Raw genomic sequence first — 21421 nt, 5'->3', positions numbered from 1 at the left:
CTGACTGCAGCTGAGGGTATTTTTAAGGGTGCCCCGTGCAAGTGGAAGGCAGACATGGGGGTGGGTGCTGAACAGTCTCCACCAACAGCCTGGTCGCCTGCCCTTCTGGGTCTCCCGGACCACATGTGCATGTCAACTGCTTGTCCACATGTGCGGGAGAAAGAACAGAAGACGCATGAGTGAGTGCTCACGCCAGCAGGGAGTCCTGGGTTCTGGAGAGAGGGCTTCGGAGTCTCCCGAACTCAACACAGACCAGCAAAGCGTCTGCAGGGTCCGCTGGAAGACAGGGGAGCAGAGGAAACGCGGCCTAACATCACCTTGCAGTGTGTAACAAGTTCATGTTCAGCGTCGTATATTAAGGTTGGACCTGATAATACATGTTTTTGCTTGGGATACAAAAGGGAGGCTGACTTGCTACCCTCCCTTAATAAAAGGAAAAAAATATTACATTTACTTCTCTCCAGCTGAGTTTATTTGGGGCCTCACAGAAATGCTAATGTTAGTTCTCACTTCTCTGTCTCTCCTATTGTTTCTCTCATTAAGTGGCTTTCCTACAGAAATAAAAGAACTCCATTTTGAACAACCCCAAAAACAAAAACAAAAACAAAAACAAAAACAAAAAACAATGGCCAATTTTAAAGAGAGAAAATGAAGACAGAGAAGCACAAAATTCCCTGGTCAGGAGAAAGGAGGCTGCTCTCAGGGGGAAAGAGCTAAAAATATAATTGGAAATTAAAGCATAAGGGAAATTTGCATTTTGCTGAATATTAAGCCTGTCTTTGTGCCCCAGCCTGGATGAAGAACACATTTTGAAGTCAGACCATTTCACCATCCAGGACTTTTAAGAAATACTCTATTATCCACTAATGCCACTCAAATTATCTTGGTGATTTTAGCAAAATACTAAGGCAACCATGTCAGCTATTAAAGGAAAATGTGCTGAGTGGTTCTTTTTTTACAAACGAAATGAAGAATCTTGATAAAATGCTTGCAATGTTCTAGCCTCAATAAAAAGTCAAGAGAAATTAAAAGTATCCAAACATGACTTAGAGAATCTGGGCCAACACTTCTAAAAATAGCCATAAACTAGGGCTATTCTTAATTGTAGGTTCCACAGAAGCTATCATGGGATTGGTCCTATCAACATAAATCTTGGCCAAAACACACTTCTCCAAAAGCAAACTCTTGGCTTCAATCAGATCCTTCTCAATACATTGCCCAGTATGGTAATCGAACATAAGAGCTCTAATCAAGTCCATCAACCCTATTGATGACCTTGGCTAAATAAGAACCAAAGATTATAAGCTTCTACAGGGTAAAAAAATTCCCACACAAAGTAAAAGAGCCATGATAAAGAAAAAATATTTGGGGCTGGCCCTGCGGTATAGCAGATAAAGCTGCCACCTGCAGTGTTGGCATCCCATATGGGCGCCAGTTTGAGTCCCAGCTGCTCCACTTCTGATCCAGTTTCCTGCTAATGCACCTGGGAAGACAGCAGAAAATGGCCCAAGTGCTTGGGCTCCTGCCACCCACAAGGGAGACTCAGAAGAAGCTCCTGGCTCTTGGCTTCAGATTGGCCCAGATGCAGCATTTGAAGATCTCATTCTCTCTCTCTCTCTCTCTCTCTCTCTCTCTCTCTCTCATATTCTTCATTTCAAATAAATAAAATAAATCTTTAAATAAAAATCTGACACAATTCCCTTGATTAACAAAGAGCTATCACAAATCAATGAAAAGAGTGCAACCCACAAAAAAATCAGGCAAAAAAAAAAAAAAAATCCAAACTTAACTGAGCGTCCTACACTGGAGCCACTTCACAGGCTCCTGGCTCCTGGCGCCTTAGCCCACGCCCAGAAGCTTCCATGTATTCAACCAGCTTCTCCTCCCTGCATTCCAGTAGCGCTTCTACCGGTAGTTAACTTTTTTTATTTTCCACTAAACTCTTTACCTAGAATAGTTAATCTTCTGTATATAATGTTAAATGAAAAAAGGCAGATAACTTCTTACAGAATTTCTTGACAGGTGTGAACCATCCCCCAGGCAAACATATCTATACAAAGGCATCTTGGGACAGGACAGCCACATAGTTTTGAAACCACTCTTAGAGCCCAGGTTAGGAATCCTAGAACTATCTCCACGAGAAATTCTATCCTGGTTTTTGGAATCCTCATCCTGTCAACATGTGCTTGGGAGAACTGCATTTTTCTGTCTCCCTCTTCCATGCCACTCTAAAAGATAAGTTCCAAACAATCTGGCCGGTTTGGGACAGAACAAACTCACAGAACTCACACAACCTGATTTCAAGACTTACTCAAAGCTACAGTCGTTGCAAGACAATGTGGGACTGGCAAAAAGATAGACACCCATTCAATGGAATAGAGTCCAGAAATGGACTCATATATATGACCAAGTGATGTTCAATGAAGGTGCCAAAATAATTCGGTAGAGATGGTCTGACCAACAAATATTTCTGGAACAATGGACTATCCATGTGCAAAACAATGAACAAAATTACACGAAGTTGCCCCATCTATAAATATTACCCCCAAAATAACAGACTTAACTATGCATTACTTTTTTTTTTTTGACAGGCAGAGTGGACAGTGAGAGAGAGACAGAGAGAAAGGTCTTCCTTTGCCGTTGGTTCACCCTCCAATGGCCGCCGCGGCCGGCACACCGCGCTGATCCAGCAGCAGGAGCCAGGTACTTCTCCTGGTCTCCCATGGGGTGCAGGGCCCAAGCACTTGGGCCATCCTCCACTGCACTCCCGGGCCATAGCAGAGAGCTGGCCTGGAAGAGGGGCAACCGGGACAGAATCTGGCGCCCCGACCGGGACTAGAACCCGTTGTGCCAGCGCCACAAGGCGGAGGATTAGCCTAGTGAGCCGCGGCGCTGGCCTCAGACTTAACTATGAAACCTAAAACAATACATGGGAAAACAGAAAGGAATTTTTGTTAAGTGTTAACAAAACATCCAACCCTTGGATTAGATGAAGATTTCTTAGGACATAGAAAAAGCACAAAACATAAAAGAAAAATACTAGTAAATCTGACTTCACCAAAATTAAAAAGTTGCCCTTTGAAAAATACTGTTAAGAAAACAAAAAACCACAGTTTGAGAGAAAGTATTTGCAAATCACATATTGAACAAAGGATCTGTAACCAAATGATGGGAAAAACTTCACAGCTCATTTGAACAGATATTTCATCAAAGAGGTGAGAGTGGCAAATAAAGCCTAAAATGTTCAGAATCATTAATCATTATGAAAATGTAAATTAAAACCACAATGTGATATCACACACTTATCAGAAGAGCTAAATATGCACCAACAACACAGCAAGAATTGGCAAGCAACTGGCATTCTCAGTTCTTGCTGATAGGAAGGTAGTGGTATAGCTATTCTGGAAAAGAGCTCAGCAGCATCTTATAAAAGTTTCCCGTGCATTTATCGTACAGCCCAGTAATCCTACAAAATCCTATGGATTGACTCAAGAGAAATGAGACATACGAATCTTTAAGGCAACTTTATCCATCATCACCAAAAATTGGCAACAAACCAAATGTCATCAGGTGGTGAACAGATAGCCAAACTCCGGCATATCCCTTCAATTGGGCGACTACTCAGCGATGGTAAGAAGCCAGGCTCTGGCACATGGAACCACCTGGATCAACCTCAGAAGCCACTGTGCAAAGGAGGAAAAGCACATGTGGGATTTTAGTCAGATGCCATGTGGCAAAGACCATGCTACATGGGCAGAAATCAGACCAGCAGGTGCCAGGGGCTGGGGAGATGTGGGTGATCCCTGTGAGGCCGCCTGCCTAGTCCACACAGTTAGCCAGACTGCTGGCAGGCAGCAGGAGCCCCAGGCGCGTCTCCCCCACCCCCGCCTTCTTCCAATCAGGTAAACAGCGCCCAGGCGTGGCCCTAGCTGCGTGACCTTCAAGCTTATTGAAGAAGCATAGTGGCGCCAATACTGGCTTCATCCTATAGAATTAGTGTTGCCCTGAAGTAGTTACCCCCGCCTGCCTGCCCTTTAAAAGGTGTGCTTACTTGTTAATAAAGCAGACATGTTCACCGAAACTTGTCTCCGGAACGCTGTCGCCCCACCCATGCCGACAATGCGTGGGCCTCGTGGGATGAGCCTGCAGGGAGACGGCTGGCTACCCAGGGGGGAGGACATCGACGGGAGTGAGCGTGTGGCAGTTACACAACCATGCCAAAACACAGAGGTGGGGGCTGAGAAGAGCGACACTTGTCATATGTAAGTTACACCTTAACAAAAGTAGTAATGCTGTGAAAAGCGTCTAGGAACCCTTGGTGGAGGGGCACACTGATCTGAAGTTGCAGGCTGGGTTTTCTTTTCATTGCCCTCTATGAAATCTTCCCTTTCTGAGGTCATGCACTGGGGGCATATGTAAAACACTTTCTCTGCTCTAATGCATTCCATTTTTCTTGAAAATTTAAGCACAGGATTTTGTTCCAAAAGACATTTTGCAAAACTGTGACCCAAACACTCTAGGAAACCAGGGATCCTGTCCCCTTGGCCCTATCAGCCCACTTGCTGCAGACCCAGGGAAACCGGGACAACACACTTGTCGTGTTTGGGGATTACTTTCACGGCACAATGTCTTCCATAAAGGAGTTTCAATCCACCTGAGAAACCCAAAAGCAATTACAAAGCCTCCTTTAAATTAACCAGGAGACCCAGATAAGCACCAGCAATGAAATTCTAAAGGGTGTGCTTGCTTTCAGGGGCTGTGAGCTGAAGAGGCCAGACACGCTTCCCTTTAAGTGTACCGATGTCATTTCTTAAACCCTCACTCTTCATGCAAACCTTACACCTTTCCTTAAACTGGACCCACTGGAACTGCGACGGCTAGCTCTCCCCTGCCCCAACCCCGCCAGCCTCTGTCCTCACTTTGAAATCTCAAGCCAGGGAGTAGTCAGAGGCAAGGAGAGTAGAGTAACAGTAATGACACTCAAAGCCACAACACCTGGCAAACACCCAACTAGAGGACCCCAGCTTCCTTAGCCATTAAACGGGGGGCCGTATCCATTTGGAGAAAAAGAGCAGCCTAGGTTGAAAGAGGACCAGCTCTGTGGCAGGTGTTACAAGTGGGTCTCTCTCACCCCCACCCCCATCCTATTCATGAACGAGGAAATGGTGTGCAGGGAAGACAGTAACTCCGTCCTGGGTCTTCACCCAGATTCCACGTCCCCCCAAGTCACCCTGCCCTTTCCTGAGGCGTGCACCTGCCTGGGGACAGAGCACAACGTGGCGTCCACACTCACCAAGGGTGTGGACTGGGGAGCTGACGGCAAATGAGAAGTCCAGGTCTGCACAGGGAGACTCTGGAGTCTAGCAATTCGAAGCTCAGGGCTCTGTTTCTCTTTCTCCTTGGGTCAGCCCAGAAGTGGGGGTCAGCTCTACTCATCAGGAGGAGAGGCTGGGAGGGCAGGAAGAGGAACAGGGAGGAGGGAGAGGAGCCTGCCGCGGAGCTTCCCAAATCACATTGGGAAAATGAACTCTTTACAGGAACACTCACATTTGGGAGAGGGTCAACAAATTGCCTCATCAAAGCCGCATAATAACCACGTGCAGCTCTGCTGGCCAGGCGTCTGTGGCCACTGCCCGGCCCTGCCACTGTGCGTACTACAGCCTCATGGGTGGGGCTTGAAGTTGGAATGTGACATGATTGCAATGCATGTATTTCTCATTTTCTTTCCACACATTTACAGATGTTAAAAATCATTCATAGCTGAGAGGATAAGCTGAACCATGCTTCAGAATCCTTCTTCAGTTCACTGAGAAAGTAAAAATTGGGGCAAGCACCTGCGGTGCAGAAAATTAAGCCACCGCCTGCAGCACCAGCATCCCACATGGACACTGGTTTGAGTCTCGGCTGCTGCTTCCCATCCAGCCTCCTGCTAATGCACTTAGGAAATCAGCGGAAGGTGGCCCAAGTGCTTGGGCCCTGCACCTGCATGGGAGATCAGGAGAAGCACCTGGCTTCTGGCTTCGGATCAGCGCGGTGCGCCGGCTGTAGCGCAACGGCCACAGCAGCCATTGGGGGATGAACCAACAGAAAAGAAAGACCTTTCTCTCTGTCTCTCTCTCTCTCTCACTGTCCACTCTGCCTGTCAAAAAAAAAAAAGATTAGTAACTCCTCAACCTGCCAACCTGCTCGAGGCACCCAGTACACATTCCAACTGCACATGGTGAGGGAGCCAGAGGCGGCTCCAGTGGAAGTGAACACCTTCCATCAGCTGTCACCTGTGGCCGAGGCACTGGGCTAGCCCTTTCCGACACCAGGACAAAGGTCACGGCTGGCACCCGGATCCCATGTTCACAGATGAGGAGCTAAGCCTCAGAGGAAGGAACTCCTTACCCAAGGGCACCCTGAAACAGATTCCAGCCCAGGACCAATGCCCACTGCAAGTCCACTTAGAGATGAGAAGCTGATACCACTTGGGAGCCAGAAAACCCGGACTCCAGACGTGGGTACCTCTCAGATGACAATGACCAAGCACAAGTGCGATGAGGGCTCTCAGTTTCCCTGCCACGTGCTAGGTGCCAGGCAGGCCCTGAGGGAGACAGGAGAGCCTCTCAGACAACTGAGAAGTGGTGAGCATTTCGAAGTCACCAGGGCCTGCGCCCTGCCCCAGGACTGCAACTCGGAATCTAGGGGACAGGAAGTTGGATGGAGCCCATCACTCACATGTGTTAAATCTCCCAGGTGATGCTAATAGGTAGCCAGGGTGGGCAGCCAACGTGGGTGAGGCAGGGAAGAGGGTAAACTTAAAGAAACTCAGACTGCGAAGCTTTGCCGTGCTCCTGGTCTTGTGTTTGGGGCCAGGCTTCCGCAGCGGCTGCCTCTGTGTCATGCGGCCCCGACCACAGCTCCCTCCTGGGCTGATAAGGATATCTAAAAATACAACGCAGGACTCTGCTGCCTGACTCAAATGCCCTTCAACTTCAGACTAGGTTTCCTTTCTTGTTCCATGTTTGCGAAATGAGGGCATAAACAAAGCCATTTTCGATGGCACCATGTCACATGAGAGGCTTAAGCAGAGAAGCTGAAGACAAGAATGTGTGTTTGTCAAGGGGCCAAGCTGGGAGAAGTGATGTTTCCTAAGAAGGCACCAAGAAGATGACGCACAAAATAAGAAAATCACTTTAATAACACCATGAAAATCAACCATTGCCTTCTTTTCTTAAAATACTAATGAGAATTTTGACAAGGTTTTTTTTTTACTTCAAAGGAAATTCAAGTCACTGCAAATTTTCTGAGACATGGTTTATGCAATAAAACAAACTATGCATTTATAAAAAGTCATAACAATTAGTCGTGTTCAAAACATGTTGTAGCGCAAGTCTTCTACTCGAGAAATTGGAATCTTTTCCTTGAAGGGGAACGACCAGACACCAAATAAATTGGCACAGTCATATTCTACACAGGAGAACTGCAATCCTTGTCTTAGCACACCTTATGTTTGTGCAACACTTTACTTTTTTTTTCAAAATGTCTAAGAGTTAGCTCCCAACCAGCACTGTAGCATAGCGGGTGAGGCCAGCATCCCATATGGGAGCCAGTTTGAGTCCCAGCTGCTCCTCTTCCAATCCAGCTCTCTGCTGTGGCCTGGGAAAGCAGTGGAAGATGTCCCAAGTGCTTGGGCCTCTGCACCCGTGGGACACCTGGAGGAAGCTCCTGGCTCTGGATCAGCGCAGCTCCGGCCATTGTGGCCATCTGGGGAGTAGACCAGCGGATGGAAGCTCCCCACCCCCTGCCTCTGCCTCTCTGTAACTCTGCCTTTCAAAAAAATAAATAAATCTTTATAAAAAAAAAAAAGGCTCCATATCCTTCTTTATACTTATGAAAAACACGTTACTATGTTCTCACTTGCGAGCTGCAACATTCCTATAAAGAAAATCAAACAGGGGCCAGTGCCATGGCTCACTTGGTTAATCCTCCACCTGCGGCACCGGCATCCCATATGGGCGTCGGGTTCTAGTCCCGGTTGCTCCTCTTCAGTCCAGCTCTCTGCTATGGCCTGGGAAGGCAGTGTCAGAGACCAGGAAGAAGTACCTGGCTCCTGGCTTCGGATCAGCATAGCTCCAGCCGTGGCAGCCATTTTGGGGGGTAAACCAATGGAAGGAAGACCTTTCTCTCTGTCTCTCTCTCACTGTCTAACTCTATCAAATAAAAAAAAATCAAACAAAGATTATTAGTCCACTTAAGAGATATGAACACTGAAGTTCATGGCTATGCAATGATTCTCCCAAGGTCACAAAAAGCTAAAGGAAAAGCCAGAGAAAGAAGTAACGTCCTTGACATCTCAGCTGGTATGCGACATTTTGTGCACACCACAGTGTGTGTGTGTGTGTGTGTGTGTGTGCACGTCAGCCAGTAGAGAAGACGAGACTGCAGGAACTAGAATTCGGTGCTGCTGTTAGCCATCCTCAATTGAAAATAGGTTCATCTGAAGCAGAGCCGTTGTTTCAAGTTAGCATGTTTAATCAGCAGGGAGGATTAAGGAATCGGCTCAATGAGTAAGATTCACTTGCATAAAAAGCAGCTCCCAGCCCTTTCTTTGCCTCCAAGTGCAGAAATTGACACATTTTTATTATAATTCCAAAGAAAACACTCCCTGGGGAACATGTAATTAAAAAAAAAAACAGTGACTGCTTGAATATTTGGTGAAGAATTATTTCAGTAAAATAAAGTCAGCTCTACAAACAAAATAGTACCTATTTAAATAGCCCCTAGTTTTCATGGACAGCCCAAAAGAAGGGAGGTGTCTCTACCATTCAGCGAAAAAGAAAGAAAGAAAGAAAGAAAGAAAGAAAGAAAGAAAGAAAGAAAGAAAGAAAGAAAGAAAGAAAGAAAGAAAGAAAGAAAGGAAGGAAGGAAGGAAGGAAGGAAGGAAGGAAGGAAGGAAGGAAGGAAGGAAGGAAGGAAGAAAGGAAGGAAAGAAAGAAGGAATGAAGGAAGGAAGGAAGGAAGGAAAGAAGGAAGGAAGGAAGGAAGGAAAGAAAGAAGGAAGGAAGGAAGGAAAGAAAGAAGGAAGGAAGGAAAGAAAGAAGGAAGGAAGGAAGGAAGGAAAGAAAGAAAGAAGGAAGGAAGGAAAGAAAGAAGGAAGGAAATAAAGAAAGAAAAAGAGGGCCCAGCAGCCACTACCTGTGACACCTGTAACACCTACCGGTTTGCCCAAATGAACAAGAAAAACAAAAGCAGTCTCACTTTAAGGGGGGGGGGGGGCTTTTTCAAACCAAACAGAAACACCTGAATTTATTTTATTTCACCTCCGTTTGCTTGGCCCCGTAGTAAAAAATACCTGCAGCAAGGTCCAGGGATTGCAACTCCACGGTGGACGGCCCTGCTGCAGCTTTGGCTCTACTGCGCCTTTGAATCCAGCTGAGCACAGCCACACGCGCTCAGGGCTTTCAAGCAATGCCGGCTTCAGAACTCTCCCAGGCCTTTTTGATTGGCAGGACCCAAAGAGGCCACACAGATGACAATGGCAGGGCCAAAGCTGCACTACCTTCTCAGCCCTGCACCAATTCCAGCCGGAACCCTTACTACCAATGTGGCACTGGGACAGTCCCTGAGCTAGTCTGCATGTCACTTACAAAACGCAGACGGGGGCAGCACCCAGAGCACAGGACCTCGCAAGGGCCAGGGCGTAGCAAAGCCCACTGCAAAGTCCACATTGCTGGCATCTGGCAACCGCTGGAGACAAAGGCTCATCACCACCACCATCATCACGTCTCTATGAACTAGATTTCCCTGTAGCTCTTTGCAATCAGCGACTTTCTCATTATTGAAGATACATAAGTTTGGCAATGACCCGGGGTATATTTTAAGTGTTGATGATTTTCACAAGGGTATCAAAATGGGAGACCTTGGATCTGCCTCCCAAACAAAATGAGTTTCAGTCTGTTCATCTGACTCCAGGAAATGATATTAGCTGACACAGTAAGGGTCATGAGCATATGACAAAAATGAGAACGGGGAGAGGGGACAGTTATGGGGTGCCACAGGTGCTCAGGGATGTTCACTTCATTTACCGATTCCCCCCACAACCCTTCCTATGGACACCCACAGAGACAAGACGCACACCCACCCACAATTTGGTTTGACTGTCAAGACTGCAAGGGACACACACGGGAAGGGAAGGGAGTCGTTCACTGCTGAGATACTGGGCATGCTGGGAAGAGCAGGCAGCCATCAAGGAGGTCGGAATGACGGGAGACAGCAGAGTAAGGAGGCTGCCGGGGTGCAGCCAGTGAGCGGGCCAGGGCCATCCGGGCACAGGCTGGCATGGTCTGCACCTCCCAGCGGCACCGAAGGAGGGAGCACCTGACCGCGCAGGAAAGGGAGAGGATGGACAGGTGAGGCTTCCACACAGTGCTGCCGGTCGGACAGCAAAACCTGGAGGCAGTCTCTTCAAGATAGCTCAGACGTCCCCCCTCCCCCACTTACAGATGCCAGAGCTGTGGCCCCAGAAACCGCCGGAGCCCCGTGGGCTCAGCCCCCCCGCCACGGGGAAGCTTCCTCAAACCTTGTTCCACGTTCAAACCAGCGGTTTCTGATTTTCTTAAATTTCTCCAAATAAAAGAAAGTTCGGGGTTGGGTCTGAATATTACCACTGCTGACACCGTTGTCCAGGGAGGGGCAGCACTCATTCAGAAAACTCACTTCTTGGGTAAAATTCCATTATCAACTGATCCAGTGAGCTTGGGTTCCGTCTCAGCAAACACACTCCCGACAGCTGGGCCCATCACCCCTTCATCTGTAACTGTGTGCAGATCTCTCTCTCTCCTCACTCTCTCTCCATTCCCCCAACTTCTCTACAGAGACTGACCTTTATAATGGTGTTTTTAGTTCAGTTTTGTTTCCTTAGAAAATAAATCTCCAGTGTTAGAGCAAGATCATAAGAAACTACATTAAAATAGTCAGGAATCAAATTTGTTTGTGTATGAGGGTCTGCATCATCTTGGTCGGTGCATTCTTCTGGGGAACCAGGTACCACCAGGCTCCAAATCTGCAGCTGTGTCTCCAACTCGGGACCCACCATGTGACTTCTCCGGAGGTAAGCACCCTGCCCATGGCCCAGCCTGCGACACGGGAAACCCGAATCTCTTTTGAAACAGCTGGTTCTGCAATATTTACGTATTAGTTCAGGAATTACACAGCAAATCCCAACTTAGACCCAATCACAATATTTGTGCTTCTCTATTAGTCATCTCTAGGAAACACTAAAGAACGCTTCCTGGTTCTTGGAGATTTTCCCCAACAACATCTGAGTGTGTAACTCCCGTTGTCCAGTCCTGCTCCTCGCCTCCTAAAGCCGGTGTGGTTCCTCAGCTACTTTCTCCCACCCATTCCCCACCCCCCAGCCCAGATCCAAATCAACCATTTCTTTCAAAACCAGAATGTAGACAGGTAAGCAGGACAGCAGTTTGACAGAAACAGGCAGTCAACTTGCTTCTTGCGGAAGTCACCTAAGTCATCAATCAATTGAGAGCATTAGCATGAGTGCACTCTGGCTTTCATGTGCCGTTCTTTCTAGTTCTGAAACAGCAAGATTCTGTTTAGAACAGTTAGAATGACTCCAACAGACATCTATTTCCCCCAAAAGGCTGTCATGCCCCAAACCTGCTCCCCATATTCCCATCACACACATTCTTGTTCATCATCTCTCCAGGAAATTTAAGGTTGCTGGAACCAGTTAACAAAGACAAAGATCACACAGTGAAAAACAAGAGAGATTCAGGTCGATGATTTGCTATTAAGGGAGGGGGGGGGAGGATTCTAGGTTAGTAGCAAAAAATCCAGCCATCAAGGTCAAGCTTCTCAATCCCACAAAGAAAAGAAGAAAAGATAAGAAGAAAAGAAAAGGCATTTTCCTCCCATTCAGAGAAGAGCCTATTGGCGCTTTGTCAAAGTAACTCTTAAATCATTGTCAAATGTACAGGAAACAAACTCCCCTACCCTAAATGTAAGAAAGCAAGCATTTGATCCCAAATCTGTTCCCTATTCGCGTGGCTTCGTTTAATCGTTTTAGATCAATTCCTTGTTCCCTCGCCTTGGAAAAGAGACTTGCAGGTCTCACACAGAGCGCTACCAAATCGCCTACTGAGGCGGTGTTAATAGGTCCCCACCAGCTCGCAGACTTGCAAAAACCCCATTTATTATGGTCCGCGCGTACAGGGCGCTCTGCGGCCCCCCAGCGCCTCCGCGCCCCTGGCGTGAGCCCGGGGGTGTGCAGCCGAGGGGCGACCCCGCCAGCCCTGCGCGCGGTGCACCCCGCAGGCCTGCGGCCGCTCCCAGGCAAGCGGATTAAGGAGCGAGTCGCGGAGCCCTCAGCGCCGGAGACAGAGAAGGGAGATGCCAGACCGCCCAGCCCCGGCCCCACCACGCCCAGAGCCGGCGCTCTGACCCCGAAGGGTCCAGCCGGACGTGGTGCAGGAGCCACCTGGGCACCGACCCCCTGGCCGGGGACGTCAGGAGCTGGCTTCTCTGCGCAGCCCCGACAGGCACCGAGACCGCGCGCTGACCGAGCCCGGTTCTGCCCCGGCCGGGAGGGGCTCGCCACGCGGTGCCAGGAGTTCCAGGCGCTCCCAGGGCCCAGGAACCAGGGTGGCCAGGGGGAGAAGCCCCAGCTGGGTCCGCCTGGGAATCCGCGAGAGGCCGGAGCCGTCTCTTTCCCGAAGTGGGAGAAGCCGGTGTCGGGTGCGCCGGAGCCCCGCGCAGGACACCGGCGGCGGCGGAGAGAGCCGCGGGCCCCCTGCCGGAGCCCCGCACCGCGCGCGCCGCGTCCACTCACCTGGCAGTCGGCTCCGGAGAACCCGGCAGGACAGGTGCAGGTGTAGCCGGGCTCGCCTGCGGGGACAGAGTGCTGCGTGCCGGGCGCGGGGCGCGGAGTGCACACACCCCCGTGGCGGCAGGGCTGCGCCGCGCACGGCCCGGGTGCGGACTGGGGCGCGGCGGGTACCGGGCTGGCCAGGCAGCCGCCGCGAGGCTCGGAGCACAGCAGCAGGAGCAGCGGTACGGCCAGCGCGGGCAGCAGCTGCGCACCGGGCGCCTGGGCGCGGCGAGGAGGCATGGCGGGCCGGGAGGACGCGGGAGCCGGAGCCGGAGCCGGAGCCGGAGCCGGAGCCGGGGCGCGGTGGTGGCGGCGGTGGCGCCGGACGCTTCCTGCAGCTGCGGGATCCGCGGTTCCCCGGGCAACAGCGGGGCGGGCCGGTGGGGCGGAGCCTGCGGGGCGGGGTGGGGCTGGCGGAGGCGGGGCCACGAGGCGATGCCCCTCCCCCGCCGGGACCCAAGGCCGGACTGGCCGGGAGGCGGTTCCCCGGCCCGCAGCCCTGGGGGGGTGTCGGGCTCGCGGTGCGTCCCCAAGAAACCCCAAGGGGCAGCAGCGGCGGCAGCGCGGGCCTGCGCGGGGCTTCCAGGGTACAGGGAGTCCGCGGGGCCGCCCCTCGGCCGGGTCACTCGCCCCCTGCGCGCGCTGTACTTGTGGAAGTGACCTTGCGCCCGCGCGGCCGCGCCGGCGCCCCTGTCCTTGGTGCTGACCGAGCGCGCGCCGTCGACCCCGGGGCTGGGGACGCCGGAGCCGCACGTGCAGGAGCTGGCGCGGCCCCGGGAGCCTGTCTGGCCCCGCTGTTTGACCCGAGAAGGAAACTGAGGCCCAGACGGGCTGGACTGGAACCCAGTGGGTCAGTTGACTCTGCGCCCGGAGCGCAGCCGGAGCCGCGGGTGCGGGCTCGCCAAGGCCCCGCGGGCGGCGGTGCGCTCCCGAGCCTCTCGCAGCGGCTGGGCGGGGACGGCCCAGGCCAGCGCGGCCGCGGCTGTGTCCACCGGCTGGCCCTCCTCAGCCGGCAGGGCGGATGGCTACCTTATTACCTCGTCCTCACGGTGACCGTGTGAGCAAAGGACACGTGGCTCCTCCCTGGGTTGACAATCTCGGCAAATTGGGGGGCAGGGGGGCATAGCACGAAGATGACCTTGTGACAGCTGAGCAGATGGGAGGTGGCGACTGCACGTGACCGCACTCCCCCCCGCTAGCCCAAGGGCCCCCCGAAGCCCGCGGTGGCAGCGAGGGACGAATGCGGGGCTCTGCGCAGGGGGCAGCAGGTGCAGGCGCCTGAATTCCAGGTGGATCCGGATTCCCGCGACGCGGCCCTCACACCTGCTGTCTCATCAGAGACCTGCTCCAGTGGAAGCGCTGGTTTCTGTGCCGCGCCAGCGCCCCCTGCTGGCACTGGGCTCCCCCTTCAGAAGCTTCTTGGCCAAAACTAACCTCTGCTCTAAATTCGGGGCGGCCTGCTCCCTCCCCTCAAAATGCAAAGGAAGAGAAGGAATTTTTTAAGGTGGTAATGTAATTAAAATCCCATCTCAGTTTATTGTAATGTTACCTAAGCAATCCATTCGTATGTGTGAATTTCATTTCACTCTGATATTCGGGAGAATTGACTGTGGTTTGTTTTCCGGATGCTGATTTCTGAATTTTTCCAATGTTCCTCTTTGTTAAGTGCTGTCTCTGTAGTTAATCTTTAAAAGCCAAATTATGACAGATACAATACAAGACCATTTTTCTCCAGGCTAGATGGAAGAGTAAATCCAGCTCACAGGTTGAGCCCTGGAATTAGTTTTGGATGACAGAACATTAGTCCCCGAGTCACTCACTGTCAGCGCTCTCAGAGAAATGGGTCTTTCCTGTGAGCTCTGAAGGCTGACCTTTACATACTGACATTCCCAGCTATATACAAGATCCCCCAAATGCCCAAACTGATAAAACAATACAGGCTCTATGTTGAAGCAAAAGCCACCAATTCAATTATCCAGCCCTTTGTTCATAGTATTGCAAACCTGCTGAACATCAATCTCCATCCTACCCCTTTATCTTTGTTGCCACTATCACAGAACACCAGATTGGGTAATTTAAAACAATCAGAATGTATTGGTTCGCAGTTCTGGGAAATGCAAGGTCAAGGTGCCAGCATCTGCCGGGGGCCTTCTTGCTGCATCATCATAAGGCAGGAGCTAGACGAGCAAGAGATCACATAAGAGGAGGCCTGCCTTGTCCTATCAGAGCAGCAGTAATCCCCCTATGAGGCCAGATTCTGATCTAATCTCCACCTTACAGTCCCTCCTCGTACTACTATTATAATGGCAATCAGGAGAGACATCATTCATACCGTAGCATCCAACTCAGTTTCTTGTTTGATAGACTTCCTATTTTGATAAGCCAAGGGCAAAATATCCAAATACTGTGACGATTTCAGCAAAGAATGTGATAGAACTTCTCATGACCACCTGTAGAGAAAGAGGGAGTATGAACATATAAAGAAAGTTTAGTTCAGTGAACTTGGAACTATTTAACAACTGTGGTTCGAACATACCATTTACTGGATTGCCACTAGGCTAGAGGATCTAAGAGGTGGAGGCTCCTCCAGCTTGGGTCCTTGAAGAAGAAGGGTGTCATGAAACAATGAGAACATGTAATGAGCATGTGGTGTGAAAAAGAAAGAGCCCATTGTTGTGGTTAGCCACTGAGTCCCGGTGATGTTAAGTAACTCAAGGCCACATTACGAAGTGGCAGGACAGAGCTGATGGTTCCCAAGGAGCCATACAACTTGAGCAGCTAGCTCAGGTGTGCTGCTCCTGCCACACAGAAGGCTGGGTCCCATTAGGGATTCCAAGGCTTCTGAATTCCATGGAACATCAATGCTCCAAGAAACATTCTGGGACCCATTTATTTGCATAGGTCTAGCCTAGAATTACAACTCAACTGCATTATAACCATAGGGTACTGCTATAAAATTGTTATAAACCAATACTAATAATAATTGTCTTTATTTGTTATATTTTGTCACAACTGGAGAAAAACATCTTCCCAAACCACCGCCAGTTCATGAAGCAGCATCTGGAAACCACTGATGAGACATCCCTCTTACAAGGAGGCTTTCACGCTCTGACCCCCAGAGCATCCTGTGGGAATATGGACCTGGATGCACAGAGTGACAGTCCCTGGAAACACATTCAGAAGACCTGCAAAGGTTCCCTAGTGTAACCTCCTCAGCATTTGAACCAAGACGCAAACATTTACCTGGGGTGATAGTTGACCTTCAGCTATCCTAGAGCTGTATAGGTGCTTCTATCACGTGTATATCAACTACCTTCTTCCCGAAAGCATCTAAATTTTCTGCATTGGCCAGGTGATCCCCACATCTCTCGCTCTATGCACTCAGAGTTCTCTACAGACAATGATGTCACATCAACTGCTTCTTCCCACATTCAGTTACTCTTTAATGATTCAAGGGAGCATCTCTGCCCACCGCAGAACATGAGCCTGAATGCTGGGTCGAAGCTAGAGTCACCTTAAAAGAAAAAGTCAGCCACACCCAGAGAAGAGACACATTACCTGGTGACAACCTTCTGTCATGGAGAACAGCACCAAACAGCCTGTTTTGCTCAAAACAGTGCTATTAGGACCTGTGAGGTCATTGGCTGAGTTACTTAGTCTCTCTGACACTCAGATGCCATGTATAATGATCACAGAAATCTGTGCTTTATGGAGCTTTGGGAGAATTCAATGAAATGGCAATGTATAGAGTATTTCTCATGTACCAGTAGTATTTTACCACTAGTATGAGTAAATTTTTTCTATATTATCTCATTTAATCCTAATGCCAGAACTGTGAGGTAGAAACTATAATTTGTGTTCAATTAAAAGACAAAATTGAGGTGAAATGAGGCAAAGTCAAAGGTTTGACATCCCCAAGCTTGCCAGTGTCACGGCCAAGACTCAAACATAGAAATGAGTTAGGAGCCCTAGTTTGTACCTCTGTTCTTGATCTGTTGTATCAGTCTCCTGCAGTACAGAATGATATTTAGTAGATACCATGTAGTCTAGAATGCAATCTGATACTTCATAGATTCTGTGTCTCCTACAGTACTTAGTACTGATACTTAGTAGACACTGCATATAACAAATATAGCACAGAGCCTGATACTTAGTAGATATTATGTATTCTACAATGCAGTCTGATACTTGGTAGATTTTAAAATTCCCTCATGTAATGAATATCTCATATGATGCACAGTGCCTGCTGGGTTTCGCTTTATTGTTAGGGAAGGTACTTTAGGGTTTTAGTATTCCTGACTCGCAGACTTTTAGGATGTGAAAAATGGGATGAGAGCCCGAGGATCTTTTCCCGAGGAGGAAGATGAGATAGTGAGGAAATTAGCAGCAAAACCAGAGCAAGATGCCAGGCGTCTGAATTGACAGCTGATGGTCTTCCCACTTCCCTCCACTTCCAATACTTCCTACCTACCTGTCCGTCACATGAAAAGGCAGTGTAAAAATGTAAATACTAAATACAGAAAGTTGTAAGTGGCTTTGAAGACTCTTCATGAAGAGTGAATATGATTTGCATATATTATAGCCACAGCACAAGTATGATTAGCTTTTTCCTTAAAGCCATAGTACCTTTGTTATAACTAGTCATTTAGGTGTTTTAGCATATATACTCACATCAGGTTATTTCACTCTAAATTATCACTGAACAATTCCTAAATGCTGTGTTTGAGATAGATTCACACATACTTCCCCCTGGACTTGCTCTGATTTGAATTAAATCACTCTTCTGGCAGCTGTATAAAACAGTTGTAATTTCTTTTACATTATCATTCTAATATTGATTTGATCTAGGGCAGTTTTAAATAAGAAGTTTGAATAAAAAGGCAACAAGAAAGCACATCTTCCCCCATATAAATATTTCATAAAGCACTAGAACTACCACCAAATGGAAATCAGATCTTTTCACCAGACACCCAGAACATAGGAATCATTTTAAACTCAATAAGGGTTTTAGTTCCAACATGTTGTTATTATGAGAAATGTTCCATCCTGGAACATGGCAGTGCTTTCAAGGCAGAATCTACACTGACTGACTTGCAAATATGGAGGTTAGATTCAGGGCCTCTGCTTTGCTCCCAAATGCATTCTAGAACTTTGAAATGTGAAAACTACCAATTGGGGGGGGGGGGGGGGACTATGCATGACTTCAAAAAATTGCACCAACATAAACATCTTGTATTCTACTTTCCATGAGCTTTCTGAGGTGCTCTCACACCGTACTGTGGAATTGCTCCAGCCTTCATATTTTCCAGCAGCAATGGAAATGCCTGCATTGGCCTTGCTGATGTTAAAAATATGTCATGTTCTTATTCCATCAAAATTAGGGATTTATTCTCCCACATAAAAGATGTCTGGACATTGTTGGTCCAGGGCTAAGTTCTGATGAAGCCAAGAGAAGAGAAGGTTCTTGCATCCACCGCAAAGGGAGTTTGAAGTATCCAAGCTAGGTTGTCTCCACCTTAGCCTAAGGTGGGATACCCGTGGTTCTGTCCAACTACTACCTTTCCCTCTTGGGCAAGTAGGCCCCAATTCTACTTTAGGGGAACCAGCCATGTGCTTCATGTAAAACTGACCCTATCCCAGGAGTGGCCATGTGACAAGCTGGTTCAGAGATGGACATATGGCTCCAGTCACATTCATGTGGTTTTTATGAAATTTGCACACCACCAGCAGATGTCAACAAAGCAAGCAGGCATGTGCAGAATTCTGATGCAAAAATCCTTCTAAAATTAGAAAAACATGGACAAGCATTTAGTCTAGCAATTAAGACATCCCATTCCCACATCGGAAAACCTGGATTTGGTACCCAGCTTTCTCTCTGGACTCCAACTTCCTGCTAATGCAGGCCCTAGGGGGCAATAATGATAGCATAACCGAGTTCCTGCTGCCTACATGAGGCACCTGATTGGGTTCCTGACTCACAACCCAGCACTCATCTTTGTAGGTAGTTGAGAAGTGAATCAGCAAATGGGATATATCTCTCTCCTCTCCTCTTTCCTTCCTCTCTCTCTCTCTCTCTCTCTCTCTCTCTCTGTTTTAGCCCTATATACTTATTACATTTAAAAACATGAGCAAAACATAAAGACAAGTACTGCATGATCTTACACATACATGGAATCTGACAAAGTTGATCCCACAGAAATTCAAAGTAGAGTGGTAGGTAGAGGCCAGAGAAGGGAGGGGTGGAAAAGTTGATCAACATTTTCTATGAAGTGCTGGTGTTCTAGTGTACAATAGGGTGATGATACATAATGATAATGTACTGTATTTTTTTAACTCAGAAGAAAGAATTTTCAGTGTTTTAACCATAAAGAAATGATGAATGAGTAGTCTGATGTAAGATACTTCAAACAGTTTATGGGAAATGTTAAAAACAATTTTATTTTGTTGCAAGAAAATTGAAATCCATACAGTTTTCCCATAATACACATTTTCCATGAAATTTTTCATATTATTACTCTGACTTGAATATTATACACTATGTACAAGTATTGAAACATTGCATGGTACCTCATATATATGTACAATTTTTATATCACTTAAAATTTAAATTTTTAAAAAATAGCAAAATAGGGGCCGGCGCTGTGGCTCACTTGGTTAATCCTCTGCCTGCAGCGCCGGCATCCCATATGGGTACCGGTTCTAGTCCCAGTTGCTCCTCTTCCACTCTAACTCTCTGCTGTGGCCCGGGAAGGCAGTGAAGGATGGCACAAGTACTTGGGCTCCTGCACCCACATGGGAGACCAGGAAGAAGCATCTGGCTCCTGGCTTTGGATTGGCATAGCTCCAGCCATAGCGGCCATTTGGGGGGTGAACCAACGGAAGGAAGATCTTTCTCTCTGTCTCTCTCTCTCACTGTCTAACTCTGTCAAATAAAAAAAAATAGCAAAATAACTCCACAAATTATTTAGGAATCTGCATATATTGGCCAAGTTGAACATATTCCAAAGATGAATTCGTGATTAAGTGTCAGAATCTGTATTAATAGATTTAAGGAGAAAATCCTATGGTTTTTATAAATGCTGCAGAGGGATTTGATAAAATTCAACATACATCATCCTTGATAAGCTTATAAAATGAGAAAAAATTGATATCTCCTTATCACAATATAGCACTTCTATCTCAACCCCAAGTCAGCATCCCACTTATTGAAGGAATATGAGAAGCAAGTCCATTAAAGTTGAAAATAAGATAATATTCACCATCATCATTATCATTTAATATTGTTCTTGAAGTATTAGCCCAAACAAGTATGCAAAAGCAAATTTGTAGATACACAAGTGGAAAAGAAGTAAAAGTTATTACATGCAAACAATACAACTTCGGACCTAGAAAACCCATCTCAAAATATTTTAGAAACAATAAGAATTCTGTAAGATATGTGCCTCAGCTTTTGATCCAGCTTCTTGCTAATGCACACACCGGGAGGCAGCAGATGACCACTCAAGTCCTTGGGTCTCTGCCACTCACGTGGGAGACCCTGACTGAGTTCTGGGTTCCAGGTTTCGGCCTGGCCTAGCCCTAGTTGTTGTAGGTCATGTGCAGTGTGAATCAGTAGATGGGAAACTCCTCCCTCTCTCCATCTGTGTGTGTGTGTGTCTGACATAAATATAAATTATGAAAAAATCAGTTTAAAGATCCAATTCACTTTTTCTAGAATCATTTCAAAGATAACTTTCTTAGAGGGTTAAAGGGTGGGGAGCTTCCTTATGCTAACCTCTTCTTATTGATTACTGTGAGTCGTTTGTTTTTGCCTTTAAAAAAACAAACAACTGACCCTTTGTTGTTGTTTTGCTTGATTCCTACATAACTCCATTCTGGTTTAGTCCAAATGATGGCCTCCCACAGTCTTGTTTAACAGTCCCAAACTCTTTCCCTTTGCCTCCTTATAAGACACCTTAGTCCTTGGGGCTAACATTCAACTGTAACCAACCTATAATGTGAATTCCAACGTGTACAGCTATTAATAAAAGGGCTTTTAGAAGCTGACACCATGAGAAGCAATGACTTGATCAGCCTTTGTACTGACTGCTGAGGGACAGCTTACTATTTTTTTCTTTTTAGTATTTTCCTTTTTTACTTAATACCATTGGTTGAACTCTTAACACAGAATTATTCATAGGTATTTAAATCCAATTGAAAATTGATCCCTGTAAAAAATAAGAGTGGGAATAAGAGAGGGGAGGGAGGAGATGTACAGTTTGGCACACATTCCCACAGACTTACACCTAAGAGCAAAGCAAAAAACTTGCCATGGGACTCCAAATCCTATTGAGTTGCAGGTACTAATGCCATTTTACTAGGTAAAATGATCATTTTAAGTGCATAACTGATCATAAAGATAGGAATAAGTGTCAAAAGGATAACATAAATAAGACCAAGTGTCTGCTAATAAAAATATATAGAATTAAAAAGGAGAGAACAATCCAAGATGGGAAGCAAGCCACACAGCAGACTCACAGAGTGACAAACACCCTAAACAGCACTCTGGCC

The 21421-nt window shown here is 47.6% G+C and overlaps 1 protein-coding gene across 1 annotated transcript in view; it reads right to left on the bottom strand.

Annotated features, from left to right (window-relative positions):
* DNER (delta/notch like EGF repeat containing) overlaps window positions 1-13205 on the bottom strand; it is a 423033-nt gene extending 409828 nt beyond the window's left edge. The window contains exon 1 of the mRNA XM_008259280.4: window positions 12833-13205. Coding sequence (XP_008257502.3) covers window positions 12833-13111 — 279 coding nt within the window. The 5' untranslated portion in view covers window positions 13112-13205. The remainder of the gene's footprint in view (window positions 1-12832) is intronic.
* Between the last annotated feature and the right edge of the window lie 8216 nt (window positions 13206-21421).

This window comes from Oryctolagus cuniculus, chromosome 3 (assembly GCF_051225735.1).
Source record: "Oryctolagus cuniculus isolate XC-2025 breed Fujian yellow rabbit chromosome 3, ASM5122573v1, whole genome shotgun sequence".
In the NCBI taxonomy this organism is placed as follows: domain Eukaryota; kingdom Metazoa; phylum Chordata; class Mammalia; order Lagomorpha; family Leporidae; genus Oryctolagus; species Oryctolagus cuniculus.
Note: the sequence above shows the minus strand (reverse complement) of the source record. Positions and strands in the feature narration are given on the sequence as shown.